The 24,888-nt window shown below is 36.6% G+C and overlaps 4 protein-coding genes and 1 long non-coding RNA gene across 6 annotated transcripts; 3 read left to right on the forward strand and 2 right to left on the reverse strand.

The window, feature by feature from the left end:
- The first annotated feature begins 1,055 nt into the window (after positions 1-1,055).
- LOC147538669 (uncharacterized) lies at positions 1,056-1,878 on the forward strand. The gene is made up of 2 exons (XR_015224913.1): positions 1,056-1,242; positions 1,314-1,878. It is a non-coding gene; the product is annotated as an uncharacterized LOC147538669 (long non-coding RNA).
- A 2,742-nt stretch (positions 1,879-4,620) lies between these two features.
- Positions 4,621-5,235, reverse strand: LOC147538670 (protein FAR1-RELATED SEQUENCE 5-like). The gene has a single exon (XM_086642989.1). It carries the CDS (start codon positions 5,233-5,235, stop codon positions 4,621-4,623), a length of 615 nt encoding a protein of 204 aa, XP_086499115.1.
- A 3,441-nt stretch (positions 5,236-8,676) lies between these two features.
- Positions 8,677-12,390, forward strand: LOC147538671 (pyridoxal-phosphate-dependent serine hydroxymethyltransferase, putative (DUF632)). The gene is made up of 4 exons (XM_086643683.1): positions 8,677-9,991; positions 10,097-10,287; positions 10,465-10,688; positions 11,319-12,390. Exons 1-4 carry the CDS (start codon positions 9,262-9,264, stop codon positions 12,121-12,123), a joined length of 1,950 nt encoding a protein of 649 aa, XP_086499809.1. The 5' UTR covers positions 8,677-9,261; the 3' UTR covers positions 12,124-12,390.
- A 344-nt stretch (positions 12,391-12,734) lies between these two features.
- Positions 12,735-18,402, reverse strand: LOC147538672 (synaptotagmin-2-like). Of its 2 annotated transcripts, none has more exons than XM_086643685.1 (12): positions 18,004-18,402; positions 17,315-17,413; positions 17,125-17,175; positions 16,898-17,021; positions 16,152-16,270; positions 15,929-16,030; positions 15,693-15,767; positions 15,396-15,472; positions 15,064-15,310; positions 14,630-14,980; positions 14,162-14,293; positions 12,735-13,067 (listed from the first exon to the last, which is right to left on the reverse strand). In XM_086643685.1, the coding sequence occupies exons 1-12, from the start codon at positions 18,004-18,006 to the stop codon at positions 12,936-12,938; spliced, it is 1,512 nt and encodes a 503-aa protein (XP_086499811.1). In that variant the 5' UTR covers positions 18,007-18,402; the 3' UTR covers positions 12,735-12,935. The 2 variants fall into 2 exon arrangements, with proteins under 2 accessions (XP_086499811.1, XP_086499810.1); XM_086643684.1 differs by lacking the exon at positions 18,004-18,402 and adding an exon at positions 17,563-17,944.
- A 758-nt stretch (positions 18,403-19,160) lies between these two features.
- LOC147538673 (uncharacterized) lies at positions 19,161-19,817 on the forward strand. The gene has a single exon (XM_086640003.1). The coding sequence runs from the start codon at positions 19,161-19,163 to the stop codon at positions 19,815-19,817; it is 657 nt and encodes a 218-aa protein (XP_086496129.1).
- Positions 19,818-24,888: the final 5,071 nt, after the last annotated feature.

Genomic DNA, 24,888 nt, shown 5'->3' on the forward strand with positions numbered 1-24,888 from the left:
TATTTTTATTTTTATCTCTACTCTACCTCTCTCTCTCTGTCTAACTCTCATCCTCTCTCCCTCTCTACAAGTTTGAAGGGGACTTCCATTTTCTCCAAGTAAGTTCTTCAATCTTTCTAGGTTTCTCTTGAGTTTTTTCAGTTTTGTTTGAGTCATATAGTGCATTTTGGTCTTACTCGAGTTATCAAGACTTCAGTCATAGAGTTTTAGGTTTTTGTTTTGATTCTTTGTGAATTTTTGTGTGATTTTTATTTGTGGTATTTTCTTGTTCTATTGGTTTATTTTCTTTAGATTGTTCTTATATCTTCTAGCAATATTTTGGGTTCGATTTTTAAGATTTCTGGGTATCTTTTAATTCGTGGATTCATATTAGGGGTTTCTTAAGATATTAGGGTTTCATGATTGTATCCAGATCTCCTTAGTTGTATTTCTTGATATACATATTATTTGATCATTTGATGATTTTGGATTTAGGGTTTTGGTAGTTGGGAATGAGTTTGATTCTAGTCACTTCAAAATGAAATTCATGGACTGTAATTGTCTTTGTGCTTAGTCACGTATTGGGGAAGTGCAAGATTGATTGATTTAGAGATATATGCTATTGAGTTCATAAATTTTGGAGCTTTGAATGGTACACATGATTTTGAAGGGTAAAAGTTATTAGGGTTAATTATATGATAATTGATAAATGAATGCGATTTTGCATTTGTATAGATTAATGTTTACTATCAAGTTTGTAGTTTGAAATCCAAAGAGAGTTCTTAGGGCATTTGTATATGGTTTATGAATTGCTTAAAGGTTTTTACTCAACCTTCCCATCATTTGTTGAATACAAAACGTTGAAATTGTTAGCTAGTTAACGAAATTGATATGAAGGTTATTAGCATATGTAGATATTTTATGATACTGTGTTGAAATTGTATTTAAATAGTTCAGTTTTGGTCAAATTTGTCTAAAATAATGGACTGTAATTTTCTTATGTGATAAAATTAGTCGAATTTTCCCTAATTACTTTGAAATAGGTTTCATATATGTTCTAAATCATGCCTAAAAAGTTCTGTTTTGGTCAAATTTGTCTAAAATGAAGGTTATCTATTTTTGACAAATAAAAAATCAATGATAATGGATTCCGTACAAGAAAGAAAACATATATTGTGTGCTTGCTCGAGTGGTTTTCTTAAAGTGTTGCTTTCCAGAACTGAGCGCAATCCTAATCGATGGTTTACAAAGTGTCCACAAGCGGTATAGTTTTTTTTTTACTATATTTTATATACACTATTTGAAGTATATAGTTACAATAATTCTTTGTGTAGAGAGGATTTCATGACAAGGGATGTGGATTTTGGTGTTGGTTGGATGAACTTCGCTTATGTCCATGTGGGGATGGTCCTGCCAAGCTCATCACGTCAAAATCTGAAGGTCGAAGGTTCTATGTTGCCCAAAGTCATTTTATAATGGAAAGCGTCGATGTGGATTTCACATTTTTGAAGAAGACATCCATGATTGTGATGACATACCGGAGGCGTCTACCAAAGAAGACATCGAAATAAGTCGTATTGCTGAAAAGTTTATGTCTCTGGAGTTGGAATCTCGTATAGCTATGGAGCGCTACCAACAATGTGAAGAGTTAAATAAAGAACTTATAAAAAGCGCAGAGTTGAAGTTGAAAGCCATCAAAAAGATGTAATCATCGTCATATACTATGTATGTAATTTATTTTGGGTCATTGTTGTTGTGTGGTTTATTTTGATCTTATGGCACAACTTGTAATCATGTATTGTGTATGGTTTATTTTCATGTAATGCCAGATAATTATGTACTCTATCATTGTAATTTAAGCATAAAACAATGTCTTAACTTGTAACAGTGTCTTAACTTTATTTTCATGTGGTTTATTTTGATCTTAGAGCACAACTTGTAACAGTGTCTTAACTTTATCTTCAGTATCAATGAATTAACACCAAGAAAGCATAAAACAGATGCGAACTTCATTATAATTTAAGTAGAAGACTACATTTTCTAGTTTAATCAACATAACTCAGTTGACATAAAAGAGGAAAAGAAAATATATGTTTCTCCAAGATTTGGTATAAAACATAGTAGAAAAAGTGAAGTTCAAAAGGTTCAGAACTCTGGTCAAAATCAAGATTCACTCCATAAACAAATGAAGTCTGAAGGTGAATGCTGAATACATCCAAGCATTACAAAATTAGAAGTTACTGCTAGCACTTCAAATTCAAAATTAGAAGTTACTGCTGCATTACAAGCATTACAAAATCAAATTCCTCGGCTGAAAAATCAAATTAGGTTTAAACGCATTCTTCTTAGTCCTTCCATCGAAAACGCAATCTTCTTATTCGTCAACTGAAAAATCAAATTCATCGTCGGGCTCGTCGATCAATTGAAAATGTGTCATTCCATAACCAGATTGTCGAACTCCCACATTTGCTGAAAACAGGCCATTTGAACCACTTGCAAATTGAGGACGATACACTCCCAGCAATAAATCCATGTGAGACTGCACCAAGCGAACATATTAAGATTTCTAAACTAAAGTAAACTTAAACAAACTTGGATTTTTTTAACTAAATAAGAAGAAAAGAGGTAAGTTAAACAAATTACCTTCCTAGGTTCCGGTGTAGAAAATATAGTTTGACTACGACGAGTCAAACTCTCTTGTGTACTCAACCCGGACTCACATGAAGGCATCTTAAAAGTTGGAATCTATAAAATAAACACAAACATGCTAAGAATTTTAACTAAATAAGATGAAAAGAGGTAAGTTAACAAATTATCATCATAGGTTCCGGCGTTGAATATACTTGGGGAAAACTCTCTTGTGTCTTCACCTCGGGCTCACATGAAGTAACCTTAGAAGATGAAACCTATAAATTAAACTCAAACATGCTAAGAATTTTAACTAAATAAGATGAAAAGATGTAAGTTAACAAATTACCATCATAGGTTCCGGCGTTGAATATACTTGGGGCAAACTCTCTTGTGTCTTCACCTCAGGCTCACATGAAGTCGTCTTAGAACTTGAAACCTATAAAATAAACACAAACATAATAGGATTTAATATAATAGACAATGTAAGAAAAATATGAAACATTAATAGAGGTAAGTTAGACAAACACGACTTACTTTTCTCTTTTTGTATGGTTTCTTTTCAAATCTAGTCTCTCTTGGACGACCCTTCGACTTAACTAACACAGGATCATGGATATCTTCACGTGCATTATCCTCACAGTCGACTGTATAACCCGTTTGTCGACTTGTCCCTGAACTAATTCTCTTGACTTCTTTTGAGTTCATCTTCAACTTATATTTCGACATCCATTCTTTTAAATGATTAATGCTTCTCTCGTCCAAAGATGACTCATCTGCTATTTCGGTAAATAACAAACATAACTCATCATAACGTTTCTGCTCTGGTGTTGTATCCCACCCGCCATAGTTTACATTAACCCATGTATGAGATCTTTTCACATCCTTCCTCCATCTCCTTAGAATGTATTTCTCTGGTATGACCCTCACATCATTTCTACACAACACCATCAGTGAATGTCGGCATAAAATGCCCTTAGACTCAAACAAAAGACAATTACATTTAATCTCACACTCAGTAGGCTGAAACAACACCATATATCTAGCCTTACTAAATTCCTCTTTCTCTGAAATTAAATACTCATACTATGCGCCATATTCTCTAACATCCACATAGTCACAAGCAAGTTTTCCAGACAGTTCGGAGTGAAAATCTTGAAACTTAGCTAGTGGGTAAATGTCCCTCATCTGTTTTTCTATTTTGAAAGGAGTCACACAAGGCAAGACAAAATTATAAGACCTAAAGTCTTCTCTTGCCTCTTTCTCAACTTTATCCTTTATAGCGACGTTGTATTGTTCAACAAAAACCTTTAATGAGGTTTTCGCGTTAGCATATCCATCAAAAAACGCATTCATACTCTCACTTCGTTGGGTACTAGACATTCCCGCCCAGAAGTAAGGTTTCACAAATATTGGAAACCATCGTTTTCTCTCTCTATACATATCATCCAACCATCAATTATCCCATAAACTATAATGACCTATCATATATTTCCACTTAGACTCGAACTCTTCGATGCTAACTGTATCATAAATAATATCATGTAGCGTAGTATTTATCTTCTTGTATTCTTTGTAGCTACTTAGTTTCTGAGGTATCTTCTTCATTATATGTCAAAGACACCATCGGTGTCTTGTGTTAGGAAAAACTTCCTCAATAGCACACAACATAGCTTGATCTTGATCTGTAATAATATCATCAGGCGCCTTACCATCCATACAATCAAGCCAAGTCTTAAACAACCAACTAAATGTCTCTGTATCTTCATTAGACAAAAAACCACAACCCAAAAGAATAGATTGCCCATGATGGTTAATCCCAACAAAAGGAGCAAACAGAAGACCATATCTATTTGTTAGGTAGGTTGTATTGAATGTTACAACATCGCCAAATTCTTTGTATGCCTCTCTACTCCTCCTATCTGCCCAAAAGACATTACGTAAGCAACCCTCATCGTCTAAATCCATATTAAAAACAAAACCATTGCTCTTCTTTTGCATAGTCAAAAAGTATCATTGAATAACTGCAGCATCTCCTTCCCCAAGACGAATTGCTCTTTTCTTTTGTATATAGTTTCTGCAATCTCTTTCATTAAATGGGACATTCTCATGTCCACCAGCTGCTACAACATGTTGCTTATAGTTTCGGATCACTTTAATTCCTGCCATATCACTAATTTCATGTTGTCTTGCCACACGTGCATTAATCTTTCGATAACATCTGCAGTGGCGAGCTTTTCCGGGGCTAAGAATATGATTGTGCTCTAAAAGAACACTAGTAATTTCGTACTTCCCACTTTCATTCAACTTCCCACAAATTTTGGCTTGACACCCAGTTTTACTAGTAGGTTGTGGTTGAATAGGATTGCTACTTGCTGATTTAGCTCGCCCATTTTTCCCACAAGTCAGTGTAATGTATCGGACTACTCCTCTCCCTTTTTTTGATGAACGTTTGCTTATTGAGAACCCTTCTTTTCTAGCATAAGAAAGACATACTTCATACATTTCATCAATGGTTTGGAACTCCAAACCAACACTTGGTACAATTACTTCTTTATGTTTGTCACTTTCTTTCTCGAACATTAGCTCAAAATCATCCATATGTTCACTTTCTGAAGATTGCGACATCTGTGCAAAAGATATTCTACTAATTTGGATCACATAAAAGACATTTAGGGTTCAATTACGGCAAAATCAATCATATTTGTTCTTAATAGACATAAGTATTTCTACACAAAAGAAACTAATTTTATAGGGAATCTCTTTGTCTCACCAAGTTCACCTCGGATAAGGATTCCAAAACAAAACAAACAAAACCTAGCTCTCTAATTGACATACCAAACACAATAATCAGGTCAATAAATTAACTAAAATTACACATACGAAAATGAATATCCTCACTGTCTAACAAGTTGTCCACCACATTTGTTCCCTATAAAAAAAAAAAAAAAAACAGAACTAAAGGTCCATGAGAACTCAAACAGAGATAGAAACAAGACACCGTATGATTATGTACAAGGAAACTACATAAGTTTGAAACTTGCTAGTTAAGATTTGGTGATCCTAACTCCTACATATTGATTCGTTTGAACTAAAAATTTAAGTGGACATTATGTATGATAATTTGATTTTTCTATTATTCACCACAAACAAAAATCACACAAAAATTCACAAAAAATCAAAACAAAAACCTAAAACTCCATGACTGAAGTCTTGATAATTCGATTAGAACCTAGAGAGATTGAAGAACTTACTTGGAGACATGGGTGGAGCTAGGATTTAAAATTATCCCGGACTAGCCAAAAAATAATTAGAAAGACAAAATTTCATTTCTAATGTAAATAAAGTGACAAGTAGTAGTTTGAGAAGCATTTTTTGTCGAATATGTAAAATTTCGTAATAATTCAAACATAAAGAACATAAGAAAAATTAAACTTAACAATTTAAAGTTCATGTGATCATTGCTAGTTTTGGGACAAAGAAATAACTAAAATACAATTTTGATGGGACCTGACAAATGGAGGAAAATTTGTATTAGCACAAAACAAGGGTTAAAAAAGTATTAGATCCATAAGTAGGGGGTATAATTTGGGACTAAAAGTACAAATTTATATGATATGAAGGTAAATGTGGATTTAATTTAACAAATGGAAATAAAAAGTTGGAATGTGGGACAGTGGATTCAAACTCAGGTCGAGTGCGTGGGAGGAAGGGCACATAACCACCCAGGCTATTTCATCTATTGTGCATAGATTTCTCTTGGGATCAAAATATTACTCCCTGACTGCAGCCAGGGGTAGCCTCCCCTGGCTCCGCCCTTGCTTGGAGAAAATGGAAGAACTTACTTGGAGAAAATGAAAGTCCCCTTCAAACTTGTAGAGAGGGAGAGAGGATGAGAGTTAGACAGAGAGAGAGAAAGAGAGGTAGAGTAAAGATAAAAAAAAAAGAAATCAAACAAACTTACATATGATGGTGATTTTCAGTTGATTCAAAGCTTCATATTTGTTTTGGTGAGGCCAGGAAACCCTAACTGGGTTTGGGGGTTGATTTTCTTCGTGAAGACGGGTAAAGGTCGGAGCTTCTTGCTTTCTAGAAAATCTGATTGTAATAATCGTCCGGTTGGCTTGCCAACTCACCCGCCCGGGTTTTGACCCGGAAATCAGCCGGGAGTTGTATCATTGTTGAAATGTTAATTTGTCTTTTTATCAAATATATAAAAAAAAATGGGTGCTTCTAAAGGCACCGGGCCAAAAGGCTGTTAGCATCCAGAAATTTTATTGACTCGGGTCAATAGCCATTGACCCGAGTTCTCTATAAGCACCGGTTTTTAATGTGGGTGACATTCACCTTCATTTGCTTCTTCCATCTTCTTCTTCCAAAATAAAAAGAATACCAATTCATTTTTTTTTCCAAAACAAAAATCATGTGTGCTCATCTAGATAGTGTAAGTAAAAAAAAAAAAATCATTTTTTACTTATTTACTTTCTATTCCTGTTAGTAAATACACAAAATTGAAAAGAATGGGTCCACTCTTTTCTTCCTTCTTCACCAAATTTCATCCACAAAATAAACTCATTTTCTCTCCTCTTCCTTCTCATGTTCATCTTCATCCCTTCTATATCCCCTTTGTAAATGTAGAAGAAAGATAGCAAGATTCAGAAAGGTAGAGAGAGATGAGAATAAGGGTTTTTAGAGAGAGAAAGATGAAGAAAGCCTTGTGAGAAGTAGCAGAAGAGCTGGTCATGGTCGAGTTCACGAGAAAGAGTGAGGATTGGGATGTTTTTCAAGCCCTGGATCAGCTGATTCGTTTGGCCCTCTTAGGTCCTGGATCAGCTGATCCGTTTGGTCCTCCTAAGTCCCGGATCAGCTGGTCCGTTTGGTCCTCTTAAGTCCCGGATCAACTGATCCGTTTGGTCCTCTTAAGTTCCGGATTAACTGATCCGTTTGGTCCTCTCAAGGTTCGGACTGGTTCAGTCCGTCCGATAGATTTTGTTTGATTTTGTGATAAACGGATGGAGGTGTTAGGGGTGAAGTTGGCTTTGACTGGTGCCTACATAGTTGAACGGTGCTAACAGAGAAATGAGCAGTTGAGCCTGGTGCTAATAGAGCTGGATGTTAACAGCCTTTTGGCTTGGTGCCTTTAGAAGCACCCAAAAAAAATCCTACATCTATGTCATTCCGACGGTAAAAACGGTTGTTCAGGGCGCCTTTAAATTTCCGTTCGCCAAGATAATGTACACCGTTGTTCCACTAACACAGTTCCCCAGAGAAGCCAATCCCTTCCCCGTACAAATTCATTTCCCCAAAGTACCCATCTGTACTACCCAAAATAACCAAACTATCTACTGTCATAAATTCACAATTACTTCATTACCATATTAAGCTTTTACGTGGCCGTTTAACTTTTCATTTTGACCATAATACCCTACTCTTTTACCAAAACTTGATATTATCTCTTCACATTTTCATTTCCACTTTGGTTCATTAACTACTACATTTGGTTTCATTATTAACAAAATTTGTGTTAATTCTATTTTGGTCACCTAAAAATGATCAACTCACCAAAACGTCTCTCTAAAGATGAACAGTTTTTATTTGACCTCCATTTTGATCTTTTTCTAAAATCAAACTTAATTGCTGAGTGATCTTTTTCGTCGTTCAACGGTTGAAGAGAGAGACCAGAAAGAGAAAAAAAAGAAATGGAGAAGAAGATGGGCGGCTGGAGGAAGTGGTAGTAGCGGGATGAAGAAGTAAAGGAGAAAAAAGAAGGATTTTTTTTTTCATGATTATCGGCGCCCGGTGACTGTCTGACCTCCGAAGATCAGCTACCGACAAGAAGATAGTGACAAAGGATAGAGAGCGAAAGAGTTACGAAAAAAGGGGTAAAAATCGAAAAGGCAAGTCAGCAGTTAAAGTTGATTGACGGAAACTTTAAAAATGGTCATATTTACTATTTAGGGGCCATCTTGGTGAGGTGGGCATCTTTAGAGGCTAAAGTGGAATTAACCAAGATTCGTAAATAATTAATCTGTCAGGGGTATAATTGTGAGATAAATATTCAAATAAAGCAATATACCTCGCACTAAACCCAACGCTTATTGTCTACTGTAGTGCTGTACATTTCTCAAGAAATTTTTTTGTTTGTGTTCTTGTTGAAGATTATCATCTCTCTACCCTACTACCCCAAGCCCAAGTGAGAGAAGAAGAGACTAGAGAGAGAAAGAAACCCAGAGAAGATAAGCTTGAGATACAAAGAAGGCAAAGTTTCTTTTCAGTGAGGATGGAAGTACTGTTTGAATTTGAACCATTGAGTGACAAAAATGGTAACGTATAAGTAATTTAAGAGAGAGAGAGAGAGAGAGAGAAGAAAAACCCATTGGAGTTGCTCTTACCCACTGTTCTCAAAATCCAAGAGATGAAAACAAAGAAAGACAAACCTAGCATTTGATGAAGTTTTTCAGTAACAAAAGTTGCAGTTTTTGGTATCAAAGTAAGAGAGAGAAAGAGAGTTGATGGAGCTTTAAAAAAGAAGAAAGAGAAAACCCACAGTGTGAAGAAGAGGGTTATTAGATTGGGGAAGATCTTACTAAAACCACCACCACCACTTAAAAGAACAACCCAAGAATCATTTTTTGGAGGAGAGAGAAAGAAGAAATGGGTTGTTGTTATTCAAGAGTAGAGAAAGAAGAAATGGTTTCAAGATGTAAAGCTAGAAAGAGATATATGAAACAATTAGTAAAAGCAAGACAAGCCTTCTCTTCTTATCATGTTCTTTATCTTAGATCTCTTAGAGGAACTGGTTCAGCTCTTATTCAGTTTGCTACTGGTGAGACCAATCTTCATCTTCATCCCCACCATCAACACCATTACCACCACCATCACAACCACAACCACCATCTTCCTCCTCTTCCTCCTTCTCCACCACATCTACCACCTACTCCTCCTCCACCACCACCACCTCCACCTATGAGTACAAGCTCTGATAACTGGACATCAGTAACAGCTTCCCCTGCTCTTCCACCACCACCACCACCTCCACCACCACCACCACCACAAACTTCAGGTTGGGATTTCTGGGACCCATTTGTTCCTTCATCAAGGTCTGTCACTGAAGAAGAATGGGAAGCCACTACTACTACTGCTTCTGAAGTTAATACAACAACCATAGCTGCAGCTAGTGTTGCTGCTCCTCCATCTGTTATTACTAGTATTTCAAAAGATACTACAAGTGAAATGGCATTAGTTGTCTCAAGAAATACTAAAGATCTTGATGAGATTATTAAAGAGCTTGATGAGTATTTCCTAAAAGCTGCTGATACTGGTGGTCATCTTTCATCAATCTTAGGAGTATCAAGTTCTGTTTTCACTAATCCAAGATCAACAGGTTATTTATCAAACAATTTGTTTTGTGGGTTTTGATTTTCCTTCAAGTTTAGATTTGTTTCTCTATCTTGTTTGAAGAACAAATTTGGGTTCTTTTTTTTTTCAGGTAAGGTTTATAGCTATGGGAGGAATTTCAGTCCATTATTATGGACATGGGGATCAAATTCAAAATCAAGTAGTTTTGGGAGAATGGATGAAGAGATTATTGGAGGTAATATTGGTACTAATGGACTTAGCCATTCTTCCACTGTTGAAAGACTTTATGCTTGGGAGAAAAAACTATTCCAGGAAGTCAAGGTAATCATAATCTAGATTTCATCTATTATTTTACCGAACAATAAACAATCCATATCTGAAAACAAGAACCAAGGCTCTGGTCTTTTCTTACTTGATTTTGATTGTTGATTTTCGAGTTTGGGGTTTTTGTTATTTTGATCATCTGATTTATCTTGGAGATTGTTATTTGTGTCATAGGAAGCTCAGAGTATTAAGATTGAGCATGAGAAGATGGTGAACCAACTCAGGAAGCTAGAAATGAAAGGAGGCGATTATATTAAAATTGAGAAGAGTAAGAAAGAGATTGAGAAATTGGAATCAAGGATGATGGTGGCTTCTCAGGCAATGGAGACAACTTCTTCAGAGATCATTAGATTGAGGGAGTTTGAGCTATACCCTCAGCTACTTGAACTTGTCAAAGGGTTAGTTATCTTACTTCAAATCCTGTCCTTTTTTTTGCTCATACATTTGATTTCAATTTTGATTGATTATAAGTTCATACATATACTGATAATCTCTCATTGTGGATCTTGATTTGACTAGTTCACCGAATCTTCTGGTTTTCTATCTAGGTCTGTAACGATGTCTCGGCATTTTGTTTGTTCTGCTTCTTTGTTTGTCTATCGAACTAGATTACAATCTCCATAAGCACAAATCGCATATTTTATTGGCATGCATAGTTTCAAGTTTTTTCTATGTCAATTATACTTTTTCAAATCCTGCTTTCCAGTCTTGGAAACCTTACTGTACTCTCAAACTTTATCCTGTGTAATTTATAGGTATTAAGTAGAGAACGATAGTTGGTCCGTTTAGGGTTCTTCCTCTCGAACTTTAGGGCGTGTGAATTTTGCAACCACAGTAAGAATTGCCAAATGATATTCATATGTATAGTCTCTTATCATTGGCCATTTTCAAATTTGTGTATTCCTCGTCCAAAGAATGTGCAGTTCTAATATTATTATCCTTTGTGCTTTAGTAATTTCTTCTGTTTCTAAGATGGATAATTTGTACAATCCAATGGGCTCATGAAGAAACCATCTTTCCATGTGCAGTTTAATGAGCATGTGGAGAAGCATGTACGAGTGCCACCAGGTCCAAACCCACATAGTCCAGCAGCTAAAGTTCCTTAATACAATACCGTCAACTGAGCCAACATCCGAAATCCACAGACAAGCAACGCTTCAACTCGAGCTCGAAGTCCAGCAATGGCATTTAGCATTCTGTAACCTAATCAAGAGTCAGAAAGACTACATTCACTCTCTTACAGGCTGGCTCCGTCTCAGTCTCTTTCACTTTAGCAATCACCCACTATCGACAACCAAGCAGAATGCAGCTATCTACTCTCTTTGTGACCAATGGCAGCTTGAACTTGATAGAATTCCTGACAAAGTGGCGTCTGATGGGATTAACGGGCTTTTGACAGTAATCCACGCCATTGTAGTTCAACAAGCCGAAGAACAAAAACAGAAGAAGAAATCAGAAACCGTATCCAAAGTTCTCGAGAAGAACCTATCTCAGCTTCGATCGTTGGAGTGCAAATATGAGCCTTATTCTACAGTGGGAATACCCGGTTCTAGAGGAAAGGGAGACCGAGTTGCAGAGAAACGAGCAAAGGTGGAAATTTTAAGAGCAAAAGCAGACGAAGAAAAATCAAAACATGAGAAGTTGGTAAATGTGACAAGAGCAATGACACTTAACAACTTGCAAATGGGTTTCCCTAATGCTTTCGAGGCGATCACAGGTTTCTCGAGGGTTTTTATGAGTGCACTTGAATCTGTTTATAACCAAGCTAAAACTACAGACGAAGGTCATGACTTGAAGAGGATACTTGATCGAGAAGAGGTGACTCATATCTAAATCGTCTCTATTTTAATATACAACTAACAGGACTCGGTGTATAGATGTCTCCTGTTTCGTTTTTAACAGATAATCGACCAATAGAGACAAGGTGATTCCGGCTAGAACTTGACGAGTTTTATTGTGCTTTAGACTCGGTTACGAATTTGAGATGTATGGAGTATGGGAGTTTTAATTTAAAACTTGAAAAACTTGCTCTAAATATCATAGATGTGAATAATCTCTGTTTCATGTTGTTTAATGAAGTTTTGTTGAGGTTGTTTGCAAGTTATTAATGTTTGAGAGTTCATTTTCACTTATTTTTGTAGTTTCAAAACTTGTTAAAAAAAATACAGACCATAAAAATTGGAATATGTTGTATATATGTTATATCAATTACTCATATCATGTATATATAACCTTCTACTTCTTTCTTAAAGAAGCTCCGCAACTCCATTTAACCGAGCTCTACGGAGCTCTTGCTAGAAGTAGGAGAATAACTTGGGATACGTCTAAATAAGTGCTTTCAACGACCAAACCGGTACGCTTTCTGTTCAATAGTATAAAGAAATAATGATTGTGATTAGGTTCCTGTTTCACCTTTCAACAAATCAAGGAACAATAACATCGTAAAAAAATCGAATGATAATATTCATTTATGATAAAATCAAAGAACTTGAAAACACTTTCTCTAAAATGTCAAGATACATAAGATACAGAATTTTATTCAGAAAGTTCGACAAATGAGTGAAAGGACTGGTGTAGTGTTTTTTTGCTCATGTACTATTCACTTGAAATGCAAAGTGAGAAAGAGCTAGAGAGAAGTACTTTCCTCAAGAAGCCGTTCTCCATTGCAGTTCAATTTGAATCTTTCCGTTCTTGGAGTCAATGAGATGATACTTCTCGTTGGTTCGATTGTTGCTGATAACATCTGCAAGGTTGATATCAGCATAACCCAGAATTTCCTGTTTCAAATGAACAAATATAAGCTCAAGTCACTAGTAGCAGCAAGGCAACATTAAAATGTACATCTCAATTATGGTTGTCTTTTTCTCTAAGTCAGATATGAAATCCGGCTCGAGGTCTGAATCTATTTGAGTCAGATTTCAGACTGTTATTTTGTCTTGATCGTGATGCCTCGCTTATCTGAACGGTTGATTTGGGCTCATTTGAGTCAGAGGTTTCAGATGGAGACGATGGGAAAAAAGGAACACCACCCAAGTCTAAATGGAATATGACGATCACCATCATAAGGAAAAAAACTTGTTGCTTGAACTTACAGACAGATGCATGAGTGCTCTTCAGTCAATATAAGGAGCGAATTATTGAGTATTCACAATGGTCATACGAAAAAAAATGAAGTAATGATTTACTTTTGAATCACCCTAAACTGCATTACAAGTCTCCATGTGCTGTCACATAAATTTGCTTCATTTAGAATTCCATTGAAGTGTCTATTAGAAAATGCTACTATAGGTAATTTATCAGCTCCAGATGATAAACTTGGTGGTGGTTGTTCCTATGATCCAGCCAAAGTTGTCAGGAGCGAAAAGCAAGTTCCTTGCTGAGGAGTTTAAATATAGGGGACGGTCATGCCAAGGTCAGGTGGAGACGTGGGGCTGCAGATATATGGTTAGAAACCGTCTCCATATAACGTGGCTACCTGACATTGCATCATACGTATTACATATATATCGGGTGTATCAAATACACTAATAACTGACATATTTTATATATTATACTCCTTGACAAGGCATTTTTAAGAGAAATTTAATTAAATTTCGGTGTCGATGGAAATTTCGATAGACATGGAAATGGAAATATTTCGGTCATTTCGACCAAAATTTAGTTAAATTTCGGTGTCGATGGAAATTTTGATAGACATGGAAATGAAAATATTTCAGTCATTTCGACCGAAATATTTCGAAATTTAATTCCTTGGGTACAACTATACACCTTCATATGGTAACAATTAACTGCTGATCTTCCAGATACATAAAAAAGAAAAGGTAAAAGAACTATCCTCAAGAACAACTGAAAAATAATAGGAAAAGTGTACCTTGGGGTTCAGTAGCCCTAGCCCTGACGGGAGACTGACTATTTCCACATGTATTTTATCATGCGTGGGAGGTTCGTCCAACATAAAAGTGAACTCCTCTTCCCATCTCGGGTCTCTGTTTTTCCTTACATGCTGTAACAATACAATACATCATAAATTTTCAATATTACTCCGGCTTACGCAAAGAAGATAGATAAATCTTCCACACACTGGAGGTTTATGAAATAATTTTAACATCATAACATGGATTTGCTTCCTTAATATTTTGTTTCGCTGTCGGAAATTCGGGTACTAATATCAGGGACTTGAATACCGATATCCAGTATCAATGTTTGATATTGATACCTTTAACGATGTCCATGTTCCATAGATTTTAATAGTTTTAACTGTCAAATCGTTTTTTCCCTTGCAAATCTTATTATGATACCGAAGATCTCTTCGTTCCAATTTATTTTTTAGGAATCATACCTTAGTTTTTCTCTCTTCTCCTCTGAAAAGAATTCGCACATATGGGTTTGTATGGTATTTTCCTTCAACATCTTCAGCTGCATGAATTATGATAACAAGCAAACCCCCAGTGGAGGGTGTTCCTTCTGGAGCCTTTTCGACGGTGTTCGAGTCTTCTAAATCTTTTGGTATGTCTTCTTCCTTAAAAGGCTTGTACGTTACTTCAAGAACTATCTGCCCACGAGACTTCTCATTTTGAACATCGTTAAGATCCATGGTTTTTAGTATCTCGAGAATCATGACTTTCGGCTCATTAGGAGCAAGATCTTTCACGGGAATGACATTCATACCCATCTTTTCATGTTTTCCGACCTATGAACAAAGAAATAAATATCTTATAAAATATCCACTTGAAAGCGGGAAAAGAATACTGAAGTATAGATATTGAACCATACCTGTTCCCAGTCGAAAACATTAATCTCTAAAGCCTGAGTTTCTGGATCTTTAACAACCAGATTGAATTCCTCGTTCCATTCAGGGTTCAAGTTCTTGTACTTGACGGTTGTTTTCTTCGATGGAACTTTATCTTCGGTGAGCTTCAGTTTCACATAAGGATCTGATAATCCTAAAAAGTCCTTCTTTTTGAGCTTCATTGCCCGCACAACATTCACATGAAGAATTCCAACTGGCCTTCTCCGAGCTCTAAAAATTTCATGTAAAACTTCGTTAATCGTAAAACAAAAATTGGAAAGACAACGAAATTTAGAAACAAAGCAATGAAACCAACTTTGCTGCGTCCAGGATTTCCACTTGCAATGTTCTAGGCCACAGGTACAAATTTGCAACCTGAGTTTTGATAAGCTCCTGTTTACAGAAAATGACCAATGGATTAAAAATTAACCGAAATCGGCACAAACAGAATCTTAAAAAGAAGAAACAGATTTTGCCCTCCAGAGTTCACATGAACCCTATATATAGTCACATGCAAGTTAGTCTGGACCAACTTCGACAAGTTAAAAGAGAAAATTAACATTTTCTAAACAGGGTAACGATCGTAATTAGCTAAAAAGTGAATGCTGTGTACCTGAACAAATCTGTACAGACCAGGTATTGCCATAACATCCGCTCCTAGAAGCTTCAAGCCGAAGTCAATATGTGGCTGAAGTATACATAAGTTCATTTAAAAAAAATGATAGAAATACTCATAGCCACCACTCCCCATGAAGACGCACAAACTCACTTGTTCTACTTTCAAATGCAAACTAGAAAATTTCTTACTACTAAACTAAATGTATATACATATGAATGCATAGATCTCACCTTGTCCATGAGAGATACAAGAATTTTAGCGAAACACGGGAATGTTGGAACCAACGGCTTTAAAGTAATTCTTGGTGAAGCAAATATTTGCAAATCCACCACCTGGAAATCTCCATCGAACGCAGTTTCTATTATTAAACAGCATTTCAAAGTCCAGAACTATTTTCGAGAGAACCAGCAAGCGTTGGAAATAGATTACTAAAAAGCTAAGAAGATCAATAACCTGAACTGTTGCTTTCAACCCAAATGACTTAACCACAACAGCTATATTAGGATTCCCTGCCCACTTCAAGTATGGTTCCATAATCAACTCCTTCTCATCAGTTACATAGACTTTCATGCCTGACATTTGTTAACAGTATCAAAAGTCTAAGGTGCGGATTCAAAAAGTAATTAACTAATAATCTAGTATTCCTAGAACAAAATGACTAAAAGAAAACATAAGGAGGTCTATTGATGAGTATGACATAGCAGAACCAGAAAGTATAGATTCTAAGAAAAACTCTTCGATCCACAAAATATGAACAATGAGATGACACAAGGTGGACCTCCTTGTTTAAAATATGAAAAGTATAGAAATGTCTCAGACAAAATTTGAAAACTAATCTGATCTAGCCCATGATACGTCACTATGTGATCCCCGAAGAAAAACAGTCCATGGTGGATTTGACCAAATTTTGCATGTAGAAACCAATTCAAGCAAAAAACCAATATCCCTCTACATGACTCATTAATTTTTGCTAATCAGTGAAAACTTTCATTTGAACTCTTTCCGGACTTTAACCCAGACATCTAGTAAAAAGCTTGCAGGCGTAATATAGTCAAGAATTGCTCAGGACAATAAGAGCCCGTATTTGTACTATAACAATAACAAATACGAGAATAAGATCAAGCAGTTAAGAAAGGGTAGTCAGAATTAATAGTGTATGAAGAAGAATATCAGCGTGGACAATCTATAAGCCTACTAACCTTGAAAAGTAGGTGGTAAAGAGCCTAAGGTAAGTGTTTCAAATTCAACCGACTTGATTTTATATTTAGAAATTTGCTCGGCTATAATGGGCTTCGTGATGGTTTTCACCGTCTTGCAAATTGCCTAGATAAGAAGAATAAAACATTAATATACATCATAATAAAGGATAAACAAAATTTCGAGCATAATATATTTGAACATGTTATACATATTCGAATAGCAATACCTTATCCAAATAAGGCCACAAAGCTGCAATAAAAGTGTTTAGCCAATCAACCTTCAAGATTAACAATGACTGTCAGAAAGTAAAAGAAACCACCCCAAACCGTGACCTAAAATTGTAATTACATTTTCTTTTCGTATACGTAAAATATTATTTTAAGTAGAAACTATTACTGAAAAATAATAAAACATACACGATCATAATCCGGATTTTTCACCCAAAGAGGTATCTCAGGTAGTAATCGTTGCAAGGTTTTCGAGTCTTGCTCGACCAGTGGACGAATTATAGGATCCTGAAGAATCAAAATAAAAATGCATGACATGAGATAATAAAAGATGGAAAACTACAAGGACTATATAAAATCATAATCCACCCAATTATTTTGAACCAGATCAATTCAAGAACTCATTTAGATTCAGAACAAGGGAAAGAGAAACAAACCTTAACATCTGTGGGTTTGAAATAGAAAAATAGATAATACCCAATTACTAACCCAATTGAAGTCCCAAACCCAAATCCACAAAAACCCATTATAAAACTCATAATCCCCATTTCAAAACCCTAGAGAAATACAAAAATCTCTATGTGAAATCCTCAGGTTGCTCAAGCATCAAAAACCAGAAAAAACAAAAAAAAAATGAAGTAAAGCCTAAAATTTATCATCCACTTATCCTTTATCATTATTATGAAAGAGCATTTAATTATGTGACTAAAGTTCAACTCAACTTCCATTCAATAATTCAAATGTGATGATCTCAAAAAGGTTTAAAGCGTGTCTGAAACGCGTGACTTTAGAGATCTGTCGTTAGCTACTGTAATTGTTGAAGGGTTTAAACGATGATGATCAATGAATAGTGGATGTAAAGTGAACTGAATTATTACCATTAATAGACAAATCAAAACCCCACCATTGACCCATCTGTGCTTTATTTATTATCTTCTTCTCTCTCTCTCTCTTAAGGTTTTCTTATTTGATAGAAATTTGGAACTCATCATCTATGAACAAAACCTAATTCAGTTCATAAAACACAGATGGGTCAATCCATCAAATAGAAATGGGTCTTGATGAACAGCTCCTGATGATTCAAATATATCCACTGCCATGATCGGTGTTAATTCTTTCTGTTCTTTTTCTTCATTCATACTGAATCCGTGATGATGGTCCGGCAAAATCAGCATTTGATTTTGAAGGTATTAGGATCCACCAGATCCATGGCCCGGCCAAATGATAACTCGGCCACCCGAGTAGCCCGGTCACCTGGGTATATGATCCATTAGTTAGGGGTGGGAAAACGGTCCGGGAACCCGAGATCCGGCCCAATCCGCCCGGACCGTTTGCATCCGAAACTGATTGCTACCCGAGTCGGGCTTACCCGGCCCGATGGCTCGGGCTATATGGGGCGGGCCTCGGACAAGCACTCGTATCCGAGTCCCGGCCCGAAATACCCGCCCGGTACCCGTCCGCGAGGATCCGCCCGCTAGCTGCCCGACTAATACTACCAGAGCAAACACCCCTTTCATCCCCGTATCACCTAATGAAATTTATATGATTCAAAGGTGTGGGACTAAAGAATTGGAGCTACTAAAAATTTTGGCTTTTGTCAAGCCTTGTTTTGTAAAGCAAAGGAAGAGGTTGATAAAACCTCTCTTCTTGCTTCTTTACCTTTATCCCAACAATGTGGGTTTAATAGATGGAGCTTACTTAAAGTTTGTGCCTAAACAAAGCATATCTTCAAATCCAAAGGAAGAGGTTACATATAACCTTTCCCTTTGCTTCTTTTATCTCTAACTCAAAGGTGTGGGATTAAAATTTGAAGCTTCCTTGAAGTTTGTTGTGTGATTTTGGCCTTCTTGTGACCTTCACTAACTATGAGACATGGTCAATGGTGATTGACTATATCAAATGGTCTCTATGACCATGTGTTTTTTTTCTCTTAATTTTGATGTGTTTTATTTTTCAAACATAAAAAATATTTGGATAGATTTTTCTAAACAAAGTTTTGTAAGACATTATAAATACTTAATACATTTTAATAGGCATGATCAACGTGCCTACTCCGTATAAGATTAGTACTGCTTCAAGTATGAGTATTTTACCTAAGTTAAATAAGAGCTTTTCAAGTACTAGTACATATGCTTCAAGCACTGATAACATTTCAAGACTCTTACAAGAATGGATTAAATCTTCTCCAAAAGCTAGTAGTACTAATCATGAGATTAGGTCAGAGCAAAAGGCGCATGACGTCGGTGAAGATGACGGTGATGATGAGAAAATGAACCACAATGAGAATAGTTGTAGCAACAGCATTAGTAGTAACATTAGCTTTGATGAGAAAAAAGATGAAGATTTCTTAAACACAACTCCAAGCAAGAGATATCATCAAGTTCTTAACAAAGTTGAAGATGCAGAAGAGAGTTGTGATCATTTCATGTCACAAGAAGAGCTTGAATCACTCTTAACACTTGAGAACAACACAAGTAACATAGCTTGGGAGAAGACTTCCTCAGATTCAAATGGGTCTGAATTTAATCAAACTACTAATATTACTACCTCATTCAACGAAGAGACCGATTCGATCTTGGATGGGCTTGATCATGATCACCAAGAATTAATGGAATTAGTCCAGCAACCAACAACCTTTTCTTTTCTTGAGAAATGGCTCTTTGATGAAATAACAGGAGAACCATTGTTCTGAGGATCTCACTTCTTCTTGTAACTCTTCATCTCTGTTTCTCTCTTTCTATCTTAAAGAAGTACTTTAATATATGGGATCCTCTTCACAAAGTGAATGCTAGAAATCTAGGGCTTCTTCATGGATGTGTCTCAAATTAATAAAAAGATTCCTTATGTAATGGGCAAGGGTACTAACCTACCCATTTCAGTATATGATGGGTTCCTTTTTATGTTAATTAAATAATCGAAGTGACACAGAAAATGGGTATTGAATGCATACTAATATTTCGTCAAAAATAATCGAAGTGACACAGAAAATTCATTTGGTCTATCTTATAATGTTGTGGAATATGCATTCAGGAACTTAAAAGGTGATTGGAGACTTATATTTAAAGGAAGGGAAGGATGCAAAGTAATCTAAAATTTAAAAAGTATTAGTCCCACATTGTGTATTTATAATTACAAAGTGTTTGGAGTCTTTTACTTAAAGAAAGGAAAGAAAGGTTTGTTAACTAAAATTGTTAGCCCCACATCTGTTAGTTAGAATTAGAGAGGGTTGATAGTTTTTATATAAGGATGGGAGTAGGGGTGGGAATTTTGCCCATGAGCCCGAACCCGCCCACGGGCACCCGAGCCCAACAATGACCATGGACGCCCGCGCCCGTCTCGGGCACAACCCGCCCAGTCTGCCAAATTTTAGTGGGCGGGCATGGGTTAAAACCTCTACCCGCGCACCCGCCCATGCCCGCACCCACTTAACCTCACCCAATGATAACCAACCAAATTACATCAACTTTATGGGTTGATGAAGCCCCAGCTGTCTATGTTGCTAGGCTTAGTTAAGATGGTAAACAATATGCTTAAGGGAAATCACACGAACCCAATATATTGCTTTGCAATGGCCCACGAGAATTCTTAGTAGAATACTGAAGTAGTCTTTGGCTTTGAGGGGACAAAGAGTGGGGTAAGTTTATATTATATCTCATGAGAATTCTTCATTAGTTTTCAATGTGAGATTAAATTCCTAAAAGGAACAACACAAATAACGTCTAGTTTTAATCTCACATTGTCTCTTTAGAATCAGGAAAGGTGTTTCCAGATTCTATAAGAAAAAGAGGAAAAAGTGATTTTTTTTTTCAAGTCATGAGATTACCCGCTACCCGCCCGCCCATACCCGAATTACCCGAACTTCTTAATGAGCTTGGGCGGGTAATGAGCAAGGCGAATTTCAAAATTGCCCGCCCAATTAACCCGCTTACCCTAATAGCCATTGAAATTTTGTGCCCAATCCTCCCAGCCCGATGCTTCAAGTGTCCGTGGACGTCCATACCCGCCCAATTCCCACCCCTAGATGGGAGGCTTCTTAAAGATATAAGTTAAATATTTTTTCCTATAAAACACCCGAGCCCGTCCGGCCCGAGCCCGATGGAGCCCGCTCGGGCAGGCGGGCTCGGGCAGGTTACGGGCCTTCAATTTGTTGTTTTTGTCCGGCCCGATCCGCCCGCCAATTAGTCGCGGGCTAGACAATGTAGTGCCCGATCCGCCCGAGCCCGGTTATATTATGTCCGAGCCCGTCCAAACCCGCCCGATTCCCACCCCTACCATTAGTTATATAAGTTTGGTTTAGATATTGTGTATTTTTCATAGACAAACCCTGATTCACTTTTTTTTTTTTTTTTGAATAGGGTGATTGAATTATAACTAAAAGTGGGACAAAATATGTACAAGCCAAAGCGGCAAAAGCGACAAAAAAAAAAGAAGGAAAAAACAAAGAAACAACAAGCGAAAAACAAAAACAAAGAGAATTTGTTTACTCATCACCTCCATCTCTTACTCGTCTCTCTCGGTTTCTCTCTCTATTTCTCTACCTATCGGTTTCTATATCTCTCTATTCATAAGAGGTTAACACCTCTTCACATGGTATCAGAGCCATTTTTCTTAATCATGACATATCTTGATGTTTTTTTTGAAACTAATGCAACTGTTATTCCTAATCCTGCTGGCTCCTTTGGTGTACATCACTCGGTTTCTCCCACCACCGCCATTTTAATCATGCCTCTTCTCAATGGTCTTGAACAATGACAAGCTTTTCGAGCTAAGCACAAACTCGGCTTCGTTGATGGGACAATCTCTAAACCACCATCCCCAATGAGTTACACTTATGGGAGCAATGTAATGACTTAGTTTCGAGTTATCTTATCAATTCCATTGACCCGTCTCCACGATCCTCATCCTGATCGAAGCCCCCTCGATGCACTTGAAAGCTTTTCTTTGTTACGCAGCTTCCAAAATCGAATACCCTCTTGAAAATTATTTCTCGAATCAATTCTTTTTCCACCTCTCATCAGGGCTTTCTCTCTTCTGTTCTCACTACAGAAAAACCTACATCATTCACTCAAGCAATGAAATCTCCCTATTGGCGCGAAGCCATGGGCAAAGATATTTCTTCTTTGGAATCAAACAACACGTGGTCCATTGCTCCACTTCCTCCCGACAAACGCCCAATTAACTGCAAATGGGTATATAAAATCAAGTTTAAATCAGATGGACCCATTGAACAATATAAATCTCGTCTTGTTGCGAAAGGCTATATCCAAATTGAAGGTTTAGACTATAATGACATATACGTTCTAATCGCCAAGTTAGTAACTGTTCGAGTCTTACTATCCATTACAGCTATCAAAGGTTGGTCCCTCTATCAACTTGATGTAAATAACGTCTTCCTTCAAGGGGTTCATGAAGAAGTCTTTATGAAACTTCCACCCGGGTTCTCGTCTAAGGGGGAGTCCAAATCTGTTGCCTTCAAAAATCTCTACACGACCCGAAACAAGCATCCCATCAATGATTTTCCAAATTTTCTGCAGTTCTTCTAGCCAAAGGCTTCTCTCAATCTAAACCTGATTATTCACTTTCTACCTTCCACCCAGATTTTACTTACATCTCTGTTCTCGTCTATGTGGATGATATCATTATTACAGATAATAATGACTTATCAATTTCAAAACTCAAGTCTTTCCTTAATCACACTTTCTCTCTTAACGACTTAAGTCGACTTCAATGTTTTCTTGGGATTGAAGTCTCCCAATCATCTCAAGGCATTTTCCTTTGTCAACGTAAATACGTTGTGGATATAATCAAACACTTCGGTCTGACTGCATCTCGTCGGCAAATTTTCTTATGGAACAGAAGCTTCATCTCAACCCCTCTGATGTAGACCATTTACCTGACCCATCAATCTACCGTTGTTTCATCGGTCGTCTTCTTTATCTCACTGTCACCTTCTAACATCACTTATGCAATCAATAATTTGAGTAATTTATGCAAAATCCAAGTCAGACTCACTCAGATGCAGCTCATCGTGTGGTTCACTATCTGAAAGGTTTTCTTGACAAATGTATCTTTTATCTGCTAACAATTCACTCCACATCACAGGTTACTGTGACTCTGACTGGGTCGGTTTCCCGTTCACATTTCGGTCTACAACCGCTTACTTTATATTAATTGGTTTCAGCCCTTTATCTTGGAAATCTAAGAAGTAACTAAAGGTTGCCAAATCTTCTGTCGAGGCAGAATACTGTGCACTTGCCACTCTCACTTGCGAGCTCCAATGGCTTAAATATCTTCTTCTAGACTTTGATATCAATCACTGTTCCCTGATGACTGTTTATTGTGACATTCGAGCATCCCTCCACATTACCGACAACCCCGTCTTCCATGAACATACCAAACACATGGAGACTAACGACCACACCGTTCGTGAGAAGATTAAAGCCAATGTCATTGCCACACGATCCATACCAACGAAAAACCAATTAATTAACTGACATTTTCACAAAGCCTGCGGGAGCGAATCCATTTCAGAAGATATTTGGCAAGTTGGGCGTTACTTCTATTCCCGCTCCAACTTGAGGGGGAGTGTTATGATCCACCAGATCCATGGCCCGACCAAATGATACTCGCCCACCCGAGTAGCCCGGTCACCTTGGATTTATGATCCATTAGTTAAATAAGTTTGGTTTAGATACTGTATGTGATAGTCATAACATTGTTCATTTCTGTAATACCTATATATATATATATATATATCCTTGTATTTACATTTAGAAATATATAACAGAGAATTTATTTACTCATCACCTCAATCTCTTACTCGTGTCTCTCGGTTTCTATATCTCTCCATTAATAAGAAGTTAACACCTCTTCACAGATATTAACTAGTTATTGGATGGTGGGAATCTGGCTCAGGTACCATATATCAATTACCAATGGACTTAAAAATAACAATTTTCTACTAACCTTAAATATTATACTGCTAAAATAACTAGATTTGAAGATATCTAGTACTCTTGAATTATCTTCCGAAAATCTCTCTGCATCAATATTCCCCACTTCAAAGAAATTTGCGTAGAGTTTACCAACCAATTTGAATGTTGTTTTGATTGGTACTCCTTTGATATAACTTTTGTGTGAATTATGCATAGAAATCATCAAACTTTCAAATTTGATTGAACATTGAATTATGTTATAATTATTTTTCGTGTATACTTGTGACGTGGTTTCATCTTTCTTTTCACCTGAAAAATAAATGTGCAAGGATTATGAAGATGGTGATTGAAAATTACAAGCTTTAATGCAGACCGACTGATGAAATTACTAACAAATCCTAGAAAAACAATTTTAGATTCACAAAATATTTAAAATGGATTTTCATATGAAGGAAAATTAGTTAGACCGATATTAGACTCACAAAGTTTCTCATCTTGATTCGAATTAACTTTCTTAACAACTTCTTCAAGAATTACAAACCTCCCATCTTATGAACGGATAATACTAGACTCTTCCATAATCATAGTAATGCTAGTTTTTTTCTTGAATAATTGGATTAACATCACATTCCTTACAAATTTCTTTGCCTGGAATGATATCGCTAATTTCATCCACAACTAAAGACGCATCACAATTAGATATTACCTCAAAATTTGTTGCAATACTACTTGTGTTTTTTGTACCTGTTAACAAGCTGGTTGTCGGCGAACCCCTCAACACGTTCCATGTTACCGTATCCATTAACGGTTTAGTTATAGGCAAATCCC

Source organism: Eschscholzia californica, unplaced genomic scaffold (genome assembly GCF_041429995.1).
Source record: "Eschscholzia californica isolate CP2 unplaced genomic scaffold, dmEscCali1.0.p SCAF_5, whole genome shotgun sequence".
Lineage (NCBI taxonomy): Eukaryota > Viridiplantae > Streptophyta > Magnoliopsida > Ranunculales > Papaveraceae > Eschscholzia > Eschscholzia californica.